General features: G+C 42.4%; 1 protein-coding gene across 2 annotated transcripts in view; it reads left to right on the forward strand.

Moving 5' to 3' along the window:
- F13A1 (coagulation factor XIII A chain) overlaps positions 1-23,300 on the forward strand; it is a 59,288-nt gene that overhangs the window by 5,608 nt on the left and 30,380 nt on the right. For both annotated transcript variants that reach the window (XM_041413221.1, XM_041413222.1), the window contains exons 3-5: positions 1,169-1,357; positions 12,898-13,149; positions 19,729-19,847. In XM_041413221.1, the coding sequence (XP_041269155.1) occupies positions 1,169-1,357; positions 12,898-13,149; positions 19,729-19,847 (560 nt within the window). The remainder of the gene's footprint in view (positions 1-1,168; positions 1,358-12,897; positions 13,150-19,728; positions 19,848-23,300) is intronic.

The following is a 23,300-nucleotide window of genomic DNA, read 5'->3' on the forward strand; positions in this document are numbered from 1 at the left end:
CCACCAGCTGCTGTAAATGTGCAGCTCTTTTTGCCAGGCATGAGTTTGGCTCTGTCACTCTAAGCATAAAATGCAGGAATTAGCTTGTTTCTAACTGTCAGCACCTGGAAAGACAAGTTGAGAGCTGCAAATCTAGCTTTACTCTGCTGTCTCTCTCCTGGGGGTGAGTAGTAATGGTCCTGCTCCTCCTGGCAGAGGTTTCACAATTATGTGCCTAAGCATGCAGGCGACAGAACAACGTCCAGTTGATTTTCATGTGGTTTCTCACAGTGTGAGAAGACTCCCATTGTGCAGATTCATGGTGTGGTACAGTCATGTAGCTTGTGGTGTCTGCAAATGCCTGTGGCTATCCCAGTGCAACCCCACACTGGTCATTTGCTGCACAAACTATTTATAATTTGCTATAACCCTTTATACAGCCTAAATTTGAAGGGAGCAAAGCTTTGCCTGTGTATGTTATTGATACCTACTGCTGCTTGCCTGTAACTCTATGCTGTAATTATATGCTGTAATGTTATATTTAGTTTTCATAAGAAGACACTAATAGCAGTGGAGGTGTACTGAGAAGCTGAGACAAGACACATGCAGTACACCCAAACCTCATCTAATACAGGCAATCCAAGCTCTCAGCTGAATGCAAGATCATTTACTGCCTCTCAGGCTCTTCAGCTCTCAGTACTGGCAGCATTTTGCAAACGAGGTATTTAAGTGACACAAAGCCCCTGTGAATTTGCATTTTATAAATGGGGGGCTGCAAGAAGGGAGACACGAAGCCCCAGCCATCAGTCCCACTGATTGCTCTGGTAAACTTGTGGCAGCAAGGCCCAGACTCGCAGAAAGCCAATGCCAATGGATAGATGGGTCCAGACTCTCCTTGGGGTCATTCAGCATCCAACACCTAGCAACCTGCTCTTTCTGCGGTTGCTCTCACCACGCACTAGAAGCCTTTTGGCAACAGTGAAAATGGCATGTGGACAGACAAGTGTCTGTCCATAAGCCTCTTCTCAGCCAGGAGTATGTAAACCCCAGACAGCTCCAGCATGTTCCCGTTGCATGGTGTTCCTTCCCTGGAGAAGGGGAGGACAGGGCCTCTAATAACGTTGATACCAATATTGACATTTCAGCACACTGACTCCTTCCCCCTCTGCTCATTTACGTGTCTCTGCAGATTACCTGCGTGTTGTGGATATTTATATGTTCAAGGACCCTCACGAGATCAACAAGCAGGAGCACCACACTGACAAGTACTACAACCCCAAGCTGATAGTGCGTCGGGGACAGGCTTTCCAAATCCAGATTGACTTCAACCGACCTTACAAGCCACAGTCAGACCAATTCTGGCTGGAGTTTTTGATGGGTAAGTGCCTGGCAGAGGCTGTGTCTTATCAGCAAAGCAAATAGTCTCTCATAAACAGGAAAACAGCAGAAATTAATGGCTGCGTCTTTTCCTCTTATGATTGATAAACCATAAAAATAGGCTTAGCCATAAGCAAGTAAGTGTTTTTTCTAAAGAGGGTTTGAATACTTTCTTGAGAAAATCAGCAGAATTTCATGTGAGAGAAGAAGGAGCAAAATCTGGGGGTTTCTGTTTCATAAGAAGCTGTACTTTTTTGAGCTTTCAAAGTCATGTCTGGTTAATGCTGTATGGCAATGCTGAAAGGTAGGTGGAATAGGAAACCTCTTTTGTTAGTGTTTAGGAGATGTAGGGAGGAGGAGTCTGTTGTTTGAGGTAGGAGAGGCGAGTGTATGAACTGAGATAGCAAAATATTGATTACATAAAGATGAAAAGTTACACCAGGTGGAAAAATCTTGCAACTTTCACCCTACATTTACAAACAAATTAGGAACAAGAGATAAAGTTCAGCAACTGTAATTTTGGACCAGAAACAGAATCATAGAATCTCTAAGGTTGTAAAAGACCTCTAAGATCATTGAGTCTACATTTTAGCCTGGCACTGCCATATTTACCACCAAACAATGTACCCAAGTAGGGGTGGTGATTCCACCACTTCCCTGTTCCACTGCATGGCTACCCTTTCAGTGAAGAGATTTTTCACAATATCCAACCTAAACCTCCCCTGGTACAACTTGAAACTATTTCCTCTTGTTTTATTGCTTGTCACCTGTGAGAAGGAACCAGCCCCCTCCTTGCTACAGCCTCCTTTCAGGCAGTTGTAGAGTGATAAGGTCTCCTCTGAGCCTCCTCTTCTGCAGGCTAAATACCCCCAGCTCCCTCAGCCACTCCTCACAGGACTTATGCTCCAGACCCTTCCCCAGCTCTGTTGCTCTTCTGCTGGGCACACTCCAGGACCTCAATGTCTCTGTAGCAGTGAGTGTTCCAGAACTGAACACAGGATCTGAGGTGTGGCTTCCCCAGTGCTGAGAGACTTACTCAGGATGACATCAGAGACTTTCTTGATTTACTGCTGAAAGAGAAAGAGCGTTTTTTTCCTCTTGCTGAGAAGTCTTCATCAGAGACCCAGGTCCTAAGGTACCTGTTGATTCACTGAAGGTATGGGACTAGAGAAAGGCATGACCTCACTAGAAAAGGAGAGAAGCTAAAGGGTTTCCTGCTATGCTCCAAAGATAGCCCCACCAAATTCTGGTCGCTACAACACAACTCTGGGAAACACCCAGCTTCATCTAGATTGATCTGGGAGTTTCTGTGTTAAGACATCAACGTTCCCCATATAAAGTCTTTAAAGTAGGTTATAATTGATGTTTTAATTTACTTTCCTGTGAGATGCAGATCTGAAATTTGTAATGCTGAGTTTTTTCCATCATTGAATTATGATGATGTGGCGATTTATTAGATTTGTTGCCTTCTAAAGCTAGATGGGCGTTTATCTCTTAAACATATGTGCAGTGAAAATGTTACTGGCTGCACATTTTTTTTTCCATGGCTCTCTTCTTTCTAATTTAAATTAGGGTTAGGAGGCATGTTATGACAGTCCAGTGAATGATTGGCTGAACAGCCACAAGTGCCTTTAAAAATTTAATATGCATAAATATCATTAGTTCTTTTGGGATTTAATTAAATTCAAGATTGTTCCCTTAATCTTTATATGTATAAAACAAACAGCTGTATCAAGAAGATGTGGAAAATGGAACATTTGTTTTTTATTGCACTCTGTGCAGTTTGCATTTGTTTTAATCAGATATTCTATATTGGAAGAAGAAAATTAACACTTCTTTTGACATTGCACAATCTGCTTAAGAGAACACATTCACTTATTTTTCTGTTGCTCTTTCCTAACACATCCATCCATGGTTTGTACCTTGAATGTGTAAGTATGGACAAAAATGCTCTAATCTTCAGCCATGGTAGGAATGGGGTTAATACAGCCTGAGCCAGGGGAGCCTCTGCAATAAACAGCTCCGAATGATTCCTTTGGAGCTAGCCTTGAGTGTGTGGTGGAATTTCCCTCCCTCTTCTTCGCTGTTGCTGTCCTTCCTGTGACATGGTGTCCATGCTTGGTGGCTGACACTGGCTGCAGATACAAGATAGTGTTCAATGCTATTGCCCTCCCCCATTTTTTCTTTGCTTCTGTGAGCACAGCTGCCCTCATGTTGCAAGGACTTTAACTCACAGAGATTCACCTGGGAGGTATTCAAGCTCCTCTGCTGGGAACTAGTCAACACTCAGCGCTCTGCAAATGTTTCTCTTTGTGATCATGTGGTGAAAATGCAGTACATTTGTTCTCAGAGGCTAGCAACAGGAAGCAAAACAAACACAGTCCACAGCAGAGAAGGAAAATTCATAAATTATATGCTTGACTCTTGCCACTTCTCCTTTTAGTATTGAGTCCAATGTTTAATGCTGAGAAGAGAAAGGAAATTTACTTAGGAAAGACAACTGGCTGCTGAATGTCTCAGTGCTGTGCTCTCAAATCTTTTGTCAGAGGGAGCTGTGGCCATTTTCATCCAGTTTTTTTCAGTTTATCTTCCTGAAGAGCTGGCTCTCACTTCTTGTACTGCCTGAACAGCAGAACCCAGACAAAAAGCTCTTGCCCAGGTTGCCTGCGAGCAAGGGAGAGAGGCAGGCACCTCCAAACAGAGTTTAACCCTGCTGTCTGGGATGAACTCTCTTCTGGATTTTTTTTTCTTCCTCTCTTGACTCTCTCTCTCATAGACCAGACTCTGGCTTTAAAAACACCAAAAGCAGGGAAGGTGAATCCTGCCCTTTGGTACTGTCAGGCAGAAGCTATCCCTAGGGAGTGGCTCACACAACAGCCCTGCAGCAGAGGCAGCTAGAGCTCAGAGAAACTTTTTGTTCTGAAAGGAGTATACCTCCTAGGAATGTGCTGAGTTTGGGAGATTAAAGTGATGGACACATGGAAATATTGGCAGGCTGTTGTAAGATGACCTTTCCAAGGAGCACTCTGTGTGCCTGAGCAGTAGGTTTCAAATGGTGCAGCAGAACTGTTGAATAGAATAATCTTAATTGGAAGGGCCACTGGAGGTTTCATGTCTAGCCCGTGGTCAAAGTAGGTCCAGCTTCTCCAGCATTTCTGAGTCTTTCCCCATTAGTGGGTTTTGAGTATCTCCAAGAGTGTGGATGTTTCCCCAGACGATGTGGACCAGGCTGTCCTGAACTGCAGAATATTTTGAGTGGTTCAAGGTTCTATTCTTGTAAGGTACAAAGTTGGTCTATAGGGATGGCTGGCCTTGCCTCCCAGGGAATTCAGTTGGAGCTGGGAAAACCTGAACTCTCCTTTTGCAGGGCTGTGCCTGCAGTGGAGGCTGCTTGTACAACAGTGTCTACGAAGCTATTCAGAAGTTATCAGTTCCCAGCTCTGAGAAAGTTCCCCAAGTTGACATTAATCCATCACAGAATTTTTATCTATTAAAGACTAATTTTGATCCTGAAAAATGTGACAATTGTAATGGATTGGTCCTGTGGGTGTGCACAGAACTATTCTATTTCCGTTATTCCCTAAAATTTACTTTCCTTTCTCGGTTTTTTTCACTCCTATTTTTTCTTCTTTTGCATCATTAAAAAGATGATTAATGAAGCAAGTAAAGCAAGTAGAGACTGCTTAATCCTTCTAATTGATAATGAATCAAGGGTACCTGGGACAAATACTTCTTCTGTCATGTGAAAAGAGATCTGAAACACTCAGAGAACAATATTTAATTGCAATCCTTTTTAATCCACTGTCCATTTAAATGCCATTTTCACAGAATTCGTGGGTTAAATTGTATAAACAAATACATATATGTGTGTGTGTGTGTGTAAATATATATTTTTTGTGTATCTGTATGTATATATGTATGTGTGTGTGTGTGAACATATAAATAGTTCACCCCAATCTCTTGAAAGGCACTTTTACAGACATCCTTCTATGATAGTTCTTTACAACTGAAATAGTTCTTGCTTTAACAGACTGTTTTCTGTAGAGTCATCCCTGGTGAAATTGACTGAAATACTAACATGTGAAGTATTATAATTCAGTTTTGCACATAATCCTTTATTAAATTAGACCATAGTTACCTGCCAAAGTATGCAACACAATGAATGTGCCAAAAAATCCACATGGAAAAATATCCACTTATAAAGAGTAATTAGATGTAATTCCAGTTCTTGTGCTGGACCTCAGCCCTGCCACAGTACCTATGGTTTGAGAGCTGCTCCGACACCACATATTTCCTTCATTTCTGCCTACTTCCTGGCTTTTACAAGAGGAAAGGTGAGCATCACCACTTGGGTGAAACTTGTTTTATTGGTCTGGGTTGCAATGAAAAAGCCATAAGAGAAGTGCAGATGCTGTGCTTACATCTAGTTCCCCACAGTTTGATTAATTCCAGTTTGTTTGGAGCCTCAGTGAACCCAGAAGAGCCAATGGACTTCCTCACAACTCTTGATCCGTCCTGACTCCTACCTTTGTGGTGATGGGGATATTTTGTGTTCCTCTTTGTTTTCCACAATGCAAGGCTTAGCCTGGCTGAGCATAGCTCCCACACCTGAGACAACCAGTTTGGTGTGGGTGCTGCAAAGTTTCCACTGGCTCTGCTACACTGGCAGGGATTTCTCTGAAAAACAGATGAATGATGAGATAGGCTTATACAGCCTTCAATCTTGCTTTTAGTAGTAGTTTCCAGTACGTGGCTGTAAATCCTTGAGGGGTTGATGAGTTTATATGGTGCATCCTGACTCTAATGATGTATTTCCCCACATCCTCATAAATTGCTGTCTATTTGTGTTTTCCTTAAATGGCTTCATAAATCCATATATATTGGTCTAGCCCTAAATGTTATTATGGACGTTTTATTCATTGACGCACTTCTGGAACGACCGTAAATTCCAGTCCCCCAGGCTACTATCACCTTTCCACACGTGTGCATGTGTGGATTCCCATGCACCCATCCATATGCTCTCCTCAGGCTTCTATAAATCATTGGCTTCTGGCCTGAGATCAGAGGAGAGACTTACTGCTCCTTTTTCCACAGTCTTCCCAAGCCAGTTCCAGAGGGATAGTTATAAACACATCAAAGAAGCTAAGAACATAAAGATTTTAGAGCTGATCCCATATGGCTTATTTAGGTGATACCAAATTCCCACTTATAGTCAGCAGGATATCTGAGTTCAACTAAATAACCAGAGGTCCAGTTCAGGATATGCACACCAGAAGCAATGGAGTTCTTCATACTGTCCTACAGTGTCCACTGCCTTTCCCTGTTTTCACAGCAGAGTTGGGCCAGGAAAGATTCCAGGATGATTGAGGTTTTGATGATTTTGTTAGGCAGTAATTCTACCTTAGTGGGAATTATTGCAACCTCTGCTGTCACCTATTCTCCTCAGCAGCTCTGGGGCAGGGCAGGTTGCAGCCAGCAGAGGTGTTGGAAAATGAGATGTCCCCCAGCACTAGAGATGGGATGGTGAGGTGAATTCTTACTCTGGGTAAAAGTTGCTATTTGGAAAACTTTGGATCTTCATGTTTTAGGAGATTCCTTGGCACTGTCAAGAGAACTAACCGGTCTAGAGGACACTCTGAATTGGTAGGTAACTCAGCATTGTGAGTTTTTTAGATCCATGTTCACAAAGAAGTACGAAAAATTGAGAAGAGATACAAAAACACCTGATGGTCTAAACTTGGAGTCTCATTTTGTGACAGAAAAAATAATTTATTAGCAGCAGGACATGTTTACTAGAGATTGCCTCCCAGCAGAAAAGACACCTGTTTGCCAGCTCTTAGCAAAAAATAAACCTCTCCACTATGTGAACAAAGGCACTGGGGTATTCTTTTCCTCCCCTCTGGAATTCCCAGCTGGGACCCAGAGGAGTAGAGAGGAGGGAGTCCCTTGAGGTGGTCTATGAATGCAATATTTCATGCAAAGCAATCTTTATCAGGCTAACTTTTGCACTGCTTCAGCAGCATCAATTGACACAAAAAATCTGGCTGTATTTTTTAGTTGTTTTACTAGCTAAGGTGCATGCTCTGATGTGTGTTTTACAATTGCAAAGTACTAGAAACATTCACTGCTGGGACACAGTGGCCAGATGTTAAGGATTCGTAACTGGAGCCATGAGGAAAACTTCTTTCAAGATATTTGCGTTTACTAAATTTCAAAATTCGTATATAGCACTTCTGAAGGCAATGGAATTTGAGGGTGGTAGGAACCAGATGAGATGTTAGAGAATTAGAGACTAATACTTTTAACAAAAAATTGTTTCTTCTTCTTGCTTCTTTTGATTGTTTGGAATTTTATTGGTGCACCTCTCCTGTTTCTTTCTAATTTGTTTTACTCTGTGTTTCATGTCATAAATCCCATATGCTAACACCTATCTCCAAGGCTGCTTGCTATCAAAAAGCTTATGTCTGTTGTACTGGTGACTTCCAGCTCAAACTTATTTGTCAATATATCAATTATTATACTTCCATGATGGTGCTGAAATAGATTTTTTTTACCCTTTATATGAAAGAGTGTGTCTAGATAAAACAAATGAACTTATAGGAAAATTGTTAATTATTGTGTGTAATATATATTCAAAAGGGAGACAGACCACTTGACTCCTGGAAAAGCCAATCTTCCAAGAAGGGTTCCTAAAAAGACAAAGGCTACTGAGATACAGCTTTGTTCACCTCCTTATCTTTTGAGGTATCCCACTTCCATCAGGAAGGAAATGTCCTGTGAAGCTCCCTAGATCTCTAATCTCTGTGCTACCAAACTTTCCCTCCTCTCTGCTGGAAGTAAAGCTCAGTTGTGTGGGACCAAGAGTACCTGCTGGTCCCTCCAGTGTCTGTGCCAGCAGCACAGCTCTAATTGAGCCCTGGCATTTATGAGCTGTTAATGCACCCACATAGACAGAGCAGTGTGCATGCCCACTGGGGATGAAGGGGAAAACTAAACTACATGTAGCCAGTCACTTCCAGTGACAAGATAGAGAAGGAGAAAGAGGAGAATAGAATGGAGCAAGCCCTGGTTCCTGTTAGTCTCTTGTAAAGAACGGCAGTATTGGATAACTGGAGGAGGACCACTCATGTTTTGACAGCTGAACTCACTGTACCTATCTCTCACCCTCTCTCTGTTGCTATAAATCACTCTCTGGTGAGGCACTTTTACCCAGAATTTATCATAGCTTGCCTTAGTTCCTGATGGGACCACAGCTGACATGCTAGGGAGGAAAGGCATATGTTGAAAATTACTGACTTTGAACGCATGTGTGTGGCCACAGTTCTGGGGTTTAGATGGCTCATTATTTTGCTGCTACATAAATAGATTTTGGCAAGCTTTAGCAAATGCTGCACTTTGCTCTTTACCCCTGTAAAGTGTCTATGTGTGACAGGGGACATCCCATGCATGCCCACATCCACACATGCTGCAGTCGTGGTGTCTTTTGCCATGTAGATCTTTACTTATGTTTTAAAATTTTATTTTATTAACTCCTTTAATAGCAACAACAGCTACTTTGCTCCACTTTTCCTGGGTGCCTGGAAACCCCAAGAAGTCTAGGGCTGAGCTGAGCTGCAACTGAAGTGAGAAGGAGCTTAGGACCCCAGCTTGGTTAGCTACGGAAATCAGGGTAGAATAAGAAAGGATAAGAAAGAAGTATCAAAGGATCACAGATGTGTGCACTGTGCATCAGGGGAAATAGATTTGTTTGTGCCATTAAATGTTCTGTGCAAGGGAGGTTTCTGTAAAAATTAATGTCTTCTGGCAGCGCTGTGGCTCAGGACTTAGCACTAGCACTGAAATGCAGAGTGTTGGAGGCCTGAGAAAGGGGGTCACTGTGAGTTCTCTCCTCTCCTGCTTCAAAGGCAGGACACTCAGTAGCTTCTATTCAGTACATGATGTCTTTGAAGGAACCTATAAAAAAAATCACCCAGTGCAGGAATCGCCAGACTTTCTGAGTTCACAGGCTGGATTTTCCCATTTCCATGTGCTGTTAGAGCGAGCAGACAGGAACATCCCAACAGTGTGATGTCACACAATAACTTTGTCTGCCACAGAGCAATTGGCTGTGAAATGTCCTCATGTGAGGGCCAGGGCCTCCTACACCCAAAGCAAACGTGAACACTGGGGAGTGAGGCAACCACAAAGAACTGGCTGTGGAGCATGGTTCAGGCTGCCAACTCGTGGTGCAAATCTGAGCCGGAGAGATCCTGAGCCAGCTAATGCTGCTGGCATAATGTCAGCACCCTCCTGTCAGCATAAAAAGGTTTATCTTGTCTACATGTCCCAGTTCTGACATGCACTCAAACTGCCTCCTGCCTCTCTGTGGGTTGGGTTAGCACCAGAGACCCTTCAGAGAGTGCTCTGCCAGGCATTCACAGGCTTTTGGTAATGAGTCTTTGGATAGTATAGAATTGTCTTCCTTGGAGACTCAGCCAGAGAATGAAATCACCACTGCACGTTGCTCCTTCTGAGGAAGGGGCCAACGTTGCAGATATCCCAGCTATGAGCCAAAGCTGGCTCTACTTTTCCACTGCAGCCAGAAATGTGTGCTCAAGATGTAGATAAAGGTCAAAAGGCCAAGCCATCCTGATAGGACTTCCCTAAAAAGTTGATGAACATAGTACTGAGCCTATGTAAGAATTATTTGGCCAGCAACCTTAGCTCACAATGCCAAAGTTACTCAGCTTTATAGCACTCTAGTGTCAAGACAACAGATGTGTGTATATGAGACTAGAGTGGCTGATGCTGTCAGGTGTCTAGATGTGTGTCTACAGTTCAGGTCCACAGGCTCCTGACAGAAGTAACAATTCTCTTACTCTTTCATTTGCACCCCCTATTCTTCCATTTGCATTTTGTTTGGTTTGGTTTTTGGTTTGGTTTAGTTTGGTTTGGTTCTATTTCAAAAGATTAGGGAACCTGTCCCCTCTTCAAAGAAAACGTTGGAAATTGCTCACTGTGCTCTTGAAGGCTCTGCTCATCTTCCCAAACTTCCTTGTGTTTGGATTTATGTAACTTCCTTGGGTTCAGGATTTATGTAACCATTAGCAAGCACCAAATCATGATTGTCAGGAGCAAACTATTTTCTCTTGTATTTACTGTTTGGAACACCCACAAGGTACCCTGACTTCTAGGATATCTGTCCCTGGCAAATCTGTTATGTCTGCAGGGATGCAGAGCATCCCTTGTGCCCCAGAGCACCTTCTCCTCATGAGTGAGCAAGCTAACGCAGTGACCTCTTAATTCTGTGGGGCCAGCTGTGTGGGACTCTGGGCTGAAAGAACCTTGCATCCTCCTTCAACAGCAAGTACAGCTGCTGCCCTGTCAAGCAAAAGGTATATTAGAGTGTCTTGCGGCTTTGCTTGTTTGGAAGGGAAAATGGGGTTTTGAATTTTCAGAAAAAAATGAGAATACCAGAGGCTTGGTTCTTCGCCAGATCTGCTTATGAGGTGCCAGTGGCAGTGGTCCCATAAGGATGTCTTGAAAAGTTTTTGTGGCCTCTTTGAGATCCTATGTGGTTCCTGTAGGCAAATTTTCTGGGAAGTGATTCTACAGTCTCCCCATGTACACGTGGCATACACAGACGTGGTGGTGCAAAGTCACTGCCAGAGCACAGCTTCTACTGTCCCCAATAGGCTCCTATACCAGCATGCAGCTTCCAGCAAAGACAAGAATGTCAGTTCCTAACCATGTTAAAATAGTAATCTCTTCCCCCTCCCACCTTTCTGAAGGAGGTACGGGAGGTATTTTTAAAAGCAGCACTTGTTAACAGTTTTCAAAGATATCAGTTCAACTGCTTGGTTTGCGCTGCTGCTTTGTTTGCGTGGACTGCTTTTTTTAGAAAAAAGATTATGTCAAAACTAGAAGCAAAATATCAACTGTAGAGGCAAGCTGGGTCGTGCACAGTTGCACTACAAAGAACGTGTTCAGCTCCCAGATCTGTTACCTCTATAGGTTCTTCTCTCTACACTGGCTTTCTTTTGATGGCTTATATTTGAAGTGTCCAGTGCTCTATTTCTAGTGTTTTCTATTGATTTTGCTCTCTTATTCTAGTCCTTTATTCTTCTGTAGGTCTTTTCCTTCCATTGTGTTCCTCACTGATCTGAATGAGTTTCATGGGTTACAACATCCCTGGCCTGCAAGGCAAAGTGGGCTATTTATGTGCATTGAATATCTGTGAAATGAAAATTCATGTGCTCAGAATAATCTCTTGGATGAAACACAGTAGCCCCAGATTTCTCAGAAACACAAATGTCGTGGCAGCTTGCAAGTTTCAGATTTAAAGCTGGAGTTGTCCTTTCCCAAAATGTAGCAGTGTTCAGATCTGTGATTATCTCTACATTGGCAGTATAAAAATAAGCAAGCAAGAAAATGAGTTTAATTTTGAAGTTCTTAAATAGTAGGAATGAAAAATATAGAAGTCTGTCCCTCCGTCTGCCATCATTGCTTTTCATTACCCTATTTTTGAATGAGAGAGATTGAATTTTAGCCTAAAATATGAAATGAAGGGTAGATTTGAGAATGAGATAAGGAACTCATTCTTCTCACAAGCATCTCTTCTGTCTATGCTTCTGGTTGGCTTCCAGATTTAGTTTGTCTTAGTCTCAAGGGGTGGAGCCTCACACAGCTTTAAATCCTGGCACTGTACGTGTTTACATGTAGCCTATCCGTCTAACTGCTTTTAGAGTTGGCGGAGTACAATAAGCTCCTCTGGGGTGTGATTTGTCTTGCTGTGAGGCAGATTTTCACGTGAGGTACTTTGGAGGTGTGTCATACTTTGGGACCCATTTCTGGTGGAGAAAATTTGGTGATTCAGCCCCAGTGTGGTGGTTTATGTTCTGGGCATCAGAATTGGTTCCCACTACGTCCCTGAGGCGTGGATGCTTGGGGGGAACCGAGCACTGGGTATCTGCCTGTGGACTCATTTGTGTTTCCTCCATCTGTGCGGACTTCACAAAGGAGTGCTTGCCCTCTGATTGGCAGTGCAGTAGCGCAGATAAGAAGAGCGTTCTGCTCTGCTAAAGAGCCCCAAAACTGATGTCTGTGTCCCAGAGGGCACTTGTGTGCTAGTGACAAGGGTGGTGGGTGCATCTGAACTGGAGAAGGGACTTCTACTTAAACTCCTAAACTTACCAACATTCTAGCTGGTGTTGTTGACACCAAGGCAAGGAGCAACCAGGATAAACAATGGTGAGCAAGAAAAGCCTGGACAGCCCCTTCTCATGCTGGCAGGGCTATCTATGCTCCTAGCAGTGCTCAAGCCAGTGAGACTGGAGTGAGGCGGGTGGGGCTGTGGGGACAGGCTGCCTACAGGGACATGTTGCAGGTGTTTGTGTGGCTGTGCTGTCAAGTTACCAGGCCCTGTGAGGGACAATGAGAGAGTAGGTTATTTTGCCCACTAAAACCTGCCACCTTCATTGAAAATAAAACAAAGGGACAGAGGACTGCTAGAAAATTAAAGAACTGTCAAAACAAGGTGAACCTCTTCACTTCTCTCTCCAGGTCGCTACCCACAGCAAAATAAAGGCACCTACATCCCAATCGTAGTAGGCAGTGCTCTAAAACCTGGTCAGTGGGGAGCGAAGATTATCCACAGGGAAAACAACTCCATTCGGCTGTCCATCATGTCCTCTACCACCTGCATCATTGGGAAGTTTCGCTTGTATGTTGCTGTCTTGACTCCCTACGGCATCCTTCGGACACGCAGGAATTCAGAGACCGACACCTACATCTTGTTCAATCCCTGGTGCCAGCGTAAGTACCTGGTCAAAGGCTTGCACTTTGTGCTCCTGGGCTAATCAGGTTTTAGGTGGGTTGGTCCAGGAACGGGAGCATGACACCAAGGAGGTTAGAGACATGTCAGTCTGGGTCTGGAAAATTTACAGTAACTCTGCCAAAAGTCAAGTCTTTTAAGCTGGGGAATAGCCCTGTGTGAGCAGGGCTCCATGCTGGAAACAATGCCTTTGTTTTGTCTAAACTCTGCAGTTTTTTGAGACCAAGTCTGTGTTTGCCAGTCCAGGCTCCATTTCTCATAGTAAACACACCCCAAGGCTTTACTCTGACTTGAATAGGCAGCACTGAGAGTCTCCAGTGTGCCTGTGTGTGCCTTAAGCAAGTCAATATAAGCATATTTTTTTCCAGGATTTGGTGTGGGGCAAGATGTGGCGGCCTCACATATCTGTTGTCTTACATTGCTAATTGCCACATTTGGGATTGAACTTCTGAAGTCAAAATATTGTGGGAATTCAATGGGAGCTGCTGCTCCTGCACAGGTTAGGTAGAGTCAGCTTGCTGTGGCATCACTGGTGTTGCCTTCCTGCTGCTACATGACATTTGCCCTTATAGTTTCCCTTTTGATGGTGACTAATTAGCAACAGTGCCCTCTCTGAAGAACAAAACATTTTCCAAATGAGCCTTTTTTAATAATACAGTGGGTTGAAGAACAATTTTTTTTCTTTTTTTTTAAATCTCCCAGCTCCTTGGAAGAAATCAGGCTTTACGCTGTCAGGGTTGTATTTTACCCAATGAACTCTGTGTCTGGCTTTCAGGAGAGGGCAAGGAGGACCAGAAAGATTTGACTCAGCCTTCTGACAGGCTGCAGCACTGTCTTAGCTTCCGACACTTGCAAGGCTCCAAATCACATGTATTGCAGTATATTTAGGTCACCAGCTAACTTCAATATTCTCCTGCTACCCTTCCTTCATCTTTCCATTTTTTTACCACAGTACTTGCATCAAATAATCCTGTACCAAAGAAGGGCCCTCCTATCAAGTGACAAGTTTAGTATTATTAGTAGAGCCCATTATTCAGCTGCACTGCTGTCAGTACATGGAATGATTTGTGCTGGATTCATTACTTGCCCCTAGTCCGAGGGAATATAAGCAATGATTAGCTTATGCATTATTTAAGAAGATATAGATTAATGCTGAATAAAGAGGAGTTAGTTAAGTGGGAATAGGAGGGAAGGGCAGGGCCAAAGGCCCTGCCACACTGTGAGATACTTCTGAAAGCAGTGTAAGGTGTGCTAACAGCAGAGCAGTGTGCTAACAATTTGTTCTGGAGGGTGGGCAACAGAAAGAGAGGAAACATTGCCAAAGCTATGATCAACTGTGAGCAGATAAAACTTTTCAAGATTTGTTTTGACATCATCAGACTCACAGCTTCAGTCAGAAAAACCTAAAGGTAGAGCACTACTTGGTTTTAGTCCTGGGTGTTGCAACAGCCAGCACAGTGATGCTGCAGTGGCTCAGCACATCTTTGGAAAGGGATAAACCCCAGGGAAAAGCTTCTTAAATTGCCTCAGTTTGCCTCGTGATTTGCAGACAACCAGCCGGGGCTGCATGCAGTCCTAATGTGGAGACAAGATGTGATGTGGGGGGGTTGTCTACCCCACTGTGGTGTGACTGGGGCCACACAGGCTGATGTGAGATGTTACTCAGAGGAAGAAAGGGAAAATCGATCCCTGCTTCACACCTCCTTGCCCAGCAACTCTACGTGCAGACTGATCCACCATTATTCATGGTATACAGGCACTGCTCTCCTGTGCCCTCCCTCCTTCAAGCCTGAGCTGAATGAGTCCAAAAGCCAGCAAGATTAAAAGCACAACATGGGAGTAAACCCACAGGGAGCAAGACATGCATGGCAGGCATCAGCAAGGCTGATGGAAAAAGTCTGCCTTAGGAAAGCAAAAAAGATTTTCTGGGCAGCAAAGACATGTTGTGTGACCCCAGATCCAGGGCAGGCAACTTGGGGATGACATTTCCCTCTGCAGCTCACATTTTCAGGTGTGTCTCAATGGCTTCAGGTCTTGTCCCTTGCTGACTACTGTAGTTTTCGTTTCCTGCTTGTTTCATTTGGATTTGGATATATCCTCATTTCTTGCTCCTCTTTTACTCCTAGCTAGTTTGGGCTAATTGGCTCCTATATCTGTCTTTCCCTCCTCTCCTTTTTGTTAGAAAATCAAGGACTGTTTCTTCATGCTTTATCCCCTGTCTGGAAAAGATTTTTCAGTGGAATGACAAAAGGGTAGAAAAACTGAGGCAGTTAAAGCGCAGAGAAAACAATAGTTTGAAAATCTTCTAGGCTTGTTTGTTGGTTTAATAGCTAAGCAGAAAAGTCTGAGTGAAAAGCCTCATTAAAAAGAGAGAAGACTGATGCCAAGAATGAATGGGGATTGTTATAGCAGGGAGCAGAGTGTCGGCTCTAGAGCCTGGTGCAGCTTTCCGACTCATCATCTTGGAGGAGCATCAAAATGTCAGTATGAGCTTTTCTTTAGGACAGAAGCATTTGTGCCCTTTCTTATTACTCCTTTTCTCACTATAGTTCAGTTTTGATATATTTTCCCAGGCAGGATTGGTTTTTTTGTCATGCTGCTTCAGAAGAATTTTGAATACTTTACCAGTCAAGTTACAGAGTACTTTGCTTCCAGAACCATCATATGTTTTTATATATTTTAGTCCCTTTAGCTATATTTAAGACTGATAACCGAGAATACTTTAAAGACACAGGGCCAAACTCTCCAAAATTATATACACCAGCCCAAATCATCTGGGAATTCACCTAACTAGTGGATTGAGATTTCAGTTACTCAGGTGAAGTTTTCATTACTTAATAAGCAAGGTGAAGTCTGTGAGGAGAGGCAGCATCCTTTCTACAGCAAGATGACATAGTTGGATAAAACAGATGTGCTTTTGGGCATGCAGAGCCCTCTTCAGTTCTGGAACAGAAGATACAAATGGCAAGTAGTTAAGGATAACTTCTTGGAATTTAACTAAACTCTTGGCAATATCAGACTACATGAAAGCGGAGAAGAACTCCTTTGATCTGGATACTGTGAGCACTTTCCAAGGAGCTGTGAGCTCTTTCCAAGCAGGTGCTGAGTCTCTGCAACTTTCTGCTGGGGAACATTAAGTGCTTATCAGGAAAAGATGTTGTGCTGACTTCTGTGACTCTCTCACAGGTGGAGGTGCACAGTGCAGCTGAATAAGTTGCAGACCCTGTGGGCTGAGGTGTGCATTTCGCTTACCCAAGCCTCATGCAAGTGGATTTCACTTAAGCAATTTATTATATTGCAACTTTATTGAGTCAGCTGCGTATTTCTTCTGCTTAAATGTTCTAACACAGTTTGAGAATTAGTAATATGTGGTTGACTGTGGACTCTTCTCACATGTTACCAGTCATCCAAATTTGGCCCAATAACATTTTCTTACTTCTATAGGTAAATCTGAAATTTTATTGCTTGTGTCAGAGATTCTGCATGGGCAAAATTCACACAGACCTTCATCCTTTTGCTACATTAATGTAGGCAAGTACTAGCACTATTCAAGGCAGCACACTGATCTTGATCTTGGGTAGAGTGCTTTTTGTAGACAACTGCATGTACCTCTTGCAGCTTGGGGTTTGTCACAGCACTGTCCTCTTCCCAACATGAGCCCTGTGGGTTCCAGTGAGCCCAGCCTCACATTTCTGGATTCCCTCGGGGTCACACTGAAAGGAGGCTGGGAGCCTGCTGCTTCCACTTTCACCTGTCTGCTGGTGCTGCTGTGCTCAGCTGTCACTGTCTGCATGAAGAAATGGCTTTTCCAGCACCACAGGGTGGCTGTGCTGGGGTCAGGGTCCCTCCGTGCTGGGTAGAATTCATTCACTTTCCCAAATAGAAAGAGTTACTCTGCACTCCTCATGTCTTTAGCAAGGGATTCCTCACCTGCAGTCCTGTCTTCACGTGAAGTGTATTTTCACCTTCCCCAACTTCAAACAGAGTAGCATAGAAGCTAATTTGCTTCTTTGTAGCATTGCTGGTGTCTTAGTAAATTCCCAGGATAAAAGAACAGAGTAAAAAAACCCTCTGAACTGCTAGAGAAAAAGAACAAACAAACCCAGCACATTTCTGTGGAATTCTTCTGTTTGTCAGATGTGAGCCTCCACTTGCACAAAATAATTAGGAGTTGCATTATGTAGAGCATGCTTAGCATCAAAGTAGTCACAAATGCCTCATATTTTTTTCTAAACAGTCTCAAGGGCAGTGAAAGCTGTCAAAAATCAAAGCAGCTGGCTTCCCTATAAAACACAAAAGACCTTTTACCTTATCAAAACCACAAATATTTAAAATAATCGACAGAGAAGTTAATCAATTTTCATCTGATTTAACAAAGATCATGCAGTCTCAAAATAACATAAGCATCTCAATTGATACCAGCAAGATCAATGTTGGTATTTTTAATCCCCAAAAGAAAACAACAGCTGTCAAGAAGGCATATGCACACACTTCACTGAATGTGTAACTGCACAGAAGAAGGTGTGAATTCTCCTTCTTTAAATGAACTCTGTGTACTATTTGTATGGACAGACTTTAATAAAATCCAGAGCTCAGTGAGAGAATGAAGATAATCGTTCAATGCACAAATCGGGCAAATCCAGCCTAACAAAACAGAGCCTACATGATCTGTAACACCTGCCATATCTTTAGTGGCATGTTATGCAGAACTTGTTGGACCACAAAAAAGTCATGTAATATACAGTTTCATAACTATATGAGAGTCCCCTCTTGCAGGAATGGCTGCAGCCTTTTCATTCACTGTCAAGTTTGAACGCCGCCTTTCACCTCTGAATACAGTAAACCCATGATCATCCTTTTTGTACCTGGGTGCAGGTTGAGGTTGAGTAGGTCATGGGTAGTGAAAAGCTTACAAATTTCTTAATGGTCCAGCCTTTAGAAGCCAGGGGAATACCACCCTGCCAAATAAGAAGAGTGGGTCTCAGACCTGTCTGCTTTAGGTAAAACTGCATGAAACCTGCTGTTCCTCTGCTTGCTGCAGGTTGTACTTAGTCATCAGGGCCTGTACAGCAACTGCCATAAAGCATAACAGCAAGCACTGATCTCCTCAAATGCAATACAGGCTCCTTGTACTTAACCCCTGCTTCTCTATCATCCTTTGCACACCAATGTAGAGGTCATTATATGACATATCTAGGCATAATCCCTTATGTGTATATATATACACTTAGAAATAGAAATATCTTGAGGAAAAATAAAACTTTCAGAAGGGTCAGGTGTGTATATTGGTAAAGCCTTTCATCTAGCTGAGGCAAACATGAGCCTTGCCACAATTTTTTTTTTTTTTTTTTTTTTTTTTGGCTCAGGTTTTAGCTTATTTTTGGCAAACTGCAGATTCATGGAAAAATGAAGAAGCTTTTGAGGATGAGGTTTACAAGAAAGTGCAAATCTGATTTGCATTTCAACAAAACACAACAAATCAATAGTCTTTTAAAAGTTAAATGATCCTCTAGTAATTTGTAATGCGGTGTTGAAGAAATCTACTGTGAGAGCAGTGAACGTAGTTTTGTACTTGCTCATATCAAACTGTTGGAAATTCCTTTTAATTTGCTATCTGGAACCACAGTACTGATTTCCTCTAATTAATTCCCATGCTATTAATTGTTAACGTGTATCTTTTAGTCTCAAAATGGAATCATTGGCAAAGAAATCTTCTAGCATCTAGAAACTATCCTAGCATCTCAACATCACAGCCTGCTTTATACTTACCTGTGAATGTCTGAATGGTTTCATGTCATTCAGGGTTTCTTGTGAACATTAACAATGAGTTATTTACATGTGTAAATCATATTTACAAGTCAAGCATGTATGCATATACTCTTGATTTTTGATATAAGTCCAGTCTAGAATGTACCCTTTGTATATGTTTTGGTAAAGACCTCATCCAATTATTTCCAGTTCTCACTTAGACACTTGTGAATATAAATTTCTCCTCATATTACCTGGCCAGTCAAGCTATGTGGGGAAGGGATACTCCAGTAAATAGCTAATGTACAGAAAAGACAATCAAGCCTTTCTCTTAATATATTATAAAAACTGTATTCCATTTTTTTAATGCACTACAGATTTTTCTTTAGAACTCTTGACCTGAGGTGTTTTCCATTAACATTAATAGGTTTGAAATGGTTCTTTGATCTGTTTGTATAGATGCAGAATTGCATCATGGTGCTCCAACTTTTAAATTAGTTGTACACACAAATCATAAAATTCTTGATAAGATGTGACATTTTAATCATACTTTACAGATCCTGAGAAAACTGGCAGGAGTTGCCAGCACTTTTCCATCTTGCATGTTTTTAAGTTGTGTACCATATTCCTAACTAGAATGACTACCTCCTTATCCCTGTACCCTGTTGAAGCAAGCATGGCTTTGTTTGATGCAAGAGGGGAACTTTTCATCAAAGATGAATGCATTATATGCTAAGATATATGCACATTTATCTGTCCTATGTGAAAATTAGGCACTTGTACTAATATTTATTTTTGGTAAACTAATGCAGTGGATGCTGTGTACCTGGATGACGAGAAAGAAAGGGAAGAATATGTTCTGAATGATGTTGGTATTGTATTCCATGGAAGCGCTGAAGATGTAAAATCAAGAAGCTGGAGTTACGGGCAGGTGAGCTGTTTAGATCTTCTCTGGATGCTCCCAGTAGGACAGCAAATGAGTTTAATTGACACCAGACTGTGGTTGATACTGTGGGCTCTGGAATGCATTATTGGTTTCTCCTTCAGAAAGATAAGGGGTATCATTTTAAAATTGCATGAAGTGGGTATATACCTAATCCAGAACAGCAATACTATAATAGCTGATATTTAAAGACCTTGTTTCAGGGGCATATTTCAGATACTAAGAGGCTGCCTGTTGGAAATTATAATCATTAGCTGAGGTTTCCACAGGGCAGAGGTATTTCTGCTTCTGCATTATTGCTGCTTCGGGATCAAATCAATTTATGAAAAGTAGAGTTGTTTGGCTTTTTTTCATTTTTTAACAACAAGTTGTATTGCTTTTTGACTTTTCTTTTTAGCTTTAGCAACTTGGTGGAAATAATTCTGTTCTTGTTGGGAGCCAGATAGTCACAAGTTTCCTAAGACAAACTAGTATTTAATTCCAAATTTTATTCTGATGGAATCTCTCCCTTTTCTGCCTGGACTTGATAGCATCAGTCTCCAGTGGTCTTTTGCAGTCTGGGAAAGACAACCTCCACTAAGATGGAGTGGGCTATTGGTGTGCCTTCAATAATATAGAATTATAAAATAATTTGGGTTGGAAGGGATTTTTAAAGATCATCTGTTTCCACCACCCCACCATGGACATGAACGCCTTCCATTAGACCAGGTACTCGGATTATGTCCAGCCTGGCCTGGAACACTTCCAGGGATGGACCATCCACAGCACCACCCCACCATGGACATGAATGCCTTCCATTAGACCAGGTAGTCGGATTCCTGTCCAGCCTGGCCTGGAACACTTCCAGGGATGGACCATCCACAGTTTCTCTGGGTAGCCTGTTTCAACAATTTACCACCACATTGTAAAAAACGACTCCTTTATATGTAATTTAAACCAACCCTCTTTTAGTTTAAAACCACTACCCCTTGTCTCAGAGTTTTTACTTGCCTATTTTACCTCAACCTTCTTGTAAGAACTATCCAGCCTAAAAATCCCTATGGGGTGGAAGAATTAATTTATTGTGTTAGAATGGGAAAAGGCATTGCCAAGCAGAATTGAAATTATAGCAAAGCTATAACCCTAGCTGTCACTCAGAGGGGCTCCAATGGACAGATACTGGACATGGTTAATTTGTCTCATCTCCTGGATTTTCACAACTGCACAATTAAGAAGGTATTTCCTTATTACTCTGGTGATGGATCCATTCAGGTTTTGTGGCACCTCCCTAGCACAGCCTTGCAGAAGGGTCCTTACATCTTGCTTTCTCTACCTCAGCTAAATACCACCTCAAAGCTTGAGTAGGATGAATTGCCAGTGTGCTTGCCCTGGAGATCTCTTTGAACTCACATCTCTCTTTTTTCCTAATTTAAGGGTACGATTTCATCTTTTTTTCCTGTGGCAGCACTGCATTAGGGAGTTCCTGCCTCTGCACCATTCCTTTGGTTGTGTCAGTGCCGTTGTTTGCAGGGTCTGACTGGTTTCCTGACTGAGATAAAAACAACCCATAAATAAGGAGCAAGGAAGAAATTCCATAAACTGATGGAGTCTCTTATATAAGAGATGTAGAACCAGATCCTGAGGCCAAAGCTGGCCTTGCATGTAAGCTGACCAAAAATGCCCCCTCCTGGCCCTTCTCTCCCCCTGCAAGCACTTGTGCAGCCTTGCAGTGATTCAGACTGGAGAGCTGATCTAGCTGAATAAGCATCTCCTTGATTTTTTATTCTCCCTGGGTAATTTTCTGGGCTTGCTCTGTTCCTAGATTTGGGATTCACTCCATGACAGGTGCAAGGGGGAGGAAGAGAAGGGAATAAGCAGCTGGAGGTGGAAGATACTGCTTAAACTAGACGCTGGATTTATGTTCTAAGATGCTAAATTTATGGCCTATGGTGGCTTGGCCTGAGGTGTTTATGTTCTGGGAATCTGGCATCTTCCTGACACAGATACCAGCCTTCCTTGAGAAACTGCATTATTTATTTGGTTTTGCTAGGAGGTAGCTCTGCCTGGGAGGTTAGGGCCATTCCACAGTCCTTTCTCCCATACTTTGGAAATGGAAATTCCTGTGTTGGTTGAAATCAGAGGACCTGATTTTCACCCTGTGCTGTGGTGCATCTTTTACTATTGGTTGCCCATGTGAAAGCTGTGGCACATGCATCTCAACAGGCCCAAGCCAAGAGCTTTAATGGAATTAATAATTTTGATGGGGTTCAACAGACCTGTCAATCTGCAAAGGAACAGAAAAATATTCTTCTGGCTCCCTTACTTTCAGTGAAAGGGAGGAGAGAGTGTTCCTCATTTTACCCTGTCCATTTCCATCCTTTAAAGACATGTTTTTGGCAATCCTAGATTTTAAGAACAGCAGCATTGCTGTGAGTGAATAAAAGCACTAGCAGAAAAGCCTATATTTTGACTATATCATACAATTATTCTTTTTATATTTATGATCTATAGCCCTTTACAACACGCAAGTAAAAGCACAAGGCCACACAGAGTCATAGAGGTGAAAGGTATATGGTCATATACGAAAATGCAGATAGACTTGTGCATGGTAATGCTCTTAAAAATTACTTAGGATTATGACAGCTGGAAACTTTAACTCAGGTTGTAAATTGAAAAGGAGCATAGAGTTCAAAACTGGTTGGAGATGGTTCTCAAAGCTGCTGTCTCTAATGAGAAGCATCAACATGAGAAGAGAAAAGGCAAGAAACATGGACAGAGGAAGAAAAAAAACAGAACTGTTGAAACATGGCTGCAATGAATGAGGATGGAGGTGTTCCTTGTAACATTACTGTGATCCCTCCTAAGAAAGTTTAAAAGGTAGTCACTCAGAAAATTATATGGAGGATCCAGGCAAAATTTGGCTTTGGAAGACACCTAGGCACATAGGAATTCTCTAGCTGAAAAATGTCAGAAGTTGGATGCTATATTGATCATTTAATGTTGACCTCTGATTTTGTGAGAAAAATAAAATAAAACAGGTGGGCATAGAGTTCTGTTGCCATCGTGGCTTCTCTCAAGTCCACATATTTATTAGTTTGGAAACTCACTGTGCCCATGTAACTCTACAGCACATGTGTTTGGTCAGGTCAGACCACAAGCAACATGAGATCACATCTGTCTGCAGCTGACTGTGAGAAACACAGCCTCAATCAACCGGTGCAAAAAGTGATACAGCCTCTCTTGCTTTGGTTTAAATGGAAGGTCATCTCATGCAAACAGTTTAGCATGCAGGTGGATGGCCAGGACAGCTATGTGTGCTGCTCTGTAACACAAGGCATATCGCTGTGCACTTCACCTGGGTGTTTTCCCGTGCCTTATTTTCCACCTGCATTTTTTCCCAGGTGGTTTTACCAAAGTTCCTTGCTCCTGAAATAGGTTTATTTTCATTTCAGCTTCAAAGGA

The sequence above is a fragment of the Onychostruthus taczanowskii genome, unplaced genomic scaffold (genome assembly GCF_017590055.1).
Source record: "Onychostruthus taczanowskii isolate IOZ18803 unplaced genomic scaffold, ASM1759005v1 scaffold40, whole genome shotgun sequence".
Classification (NCBI taxonomy): domain Eukaryota; kingdom Metazoa; phylum Chordata; class Aves; order Passeriformes; family Passeridae; genus Onychostruthus; species Onychostruthus taczanowskii.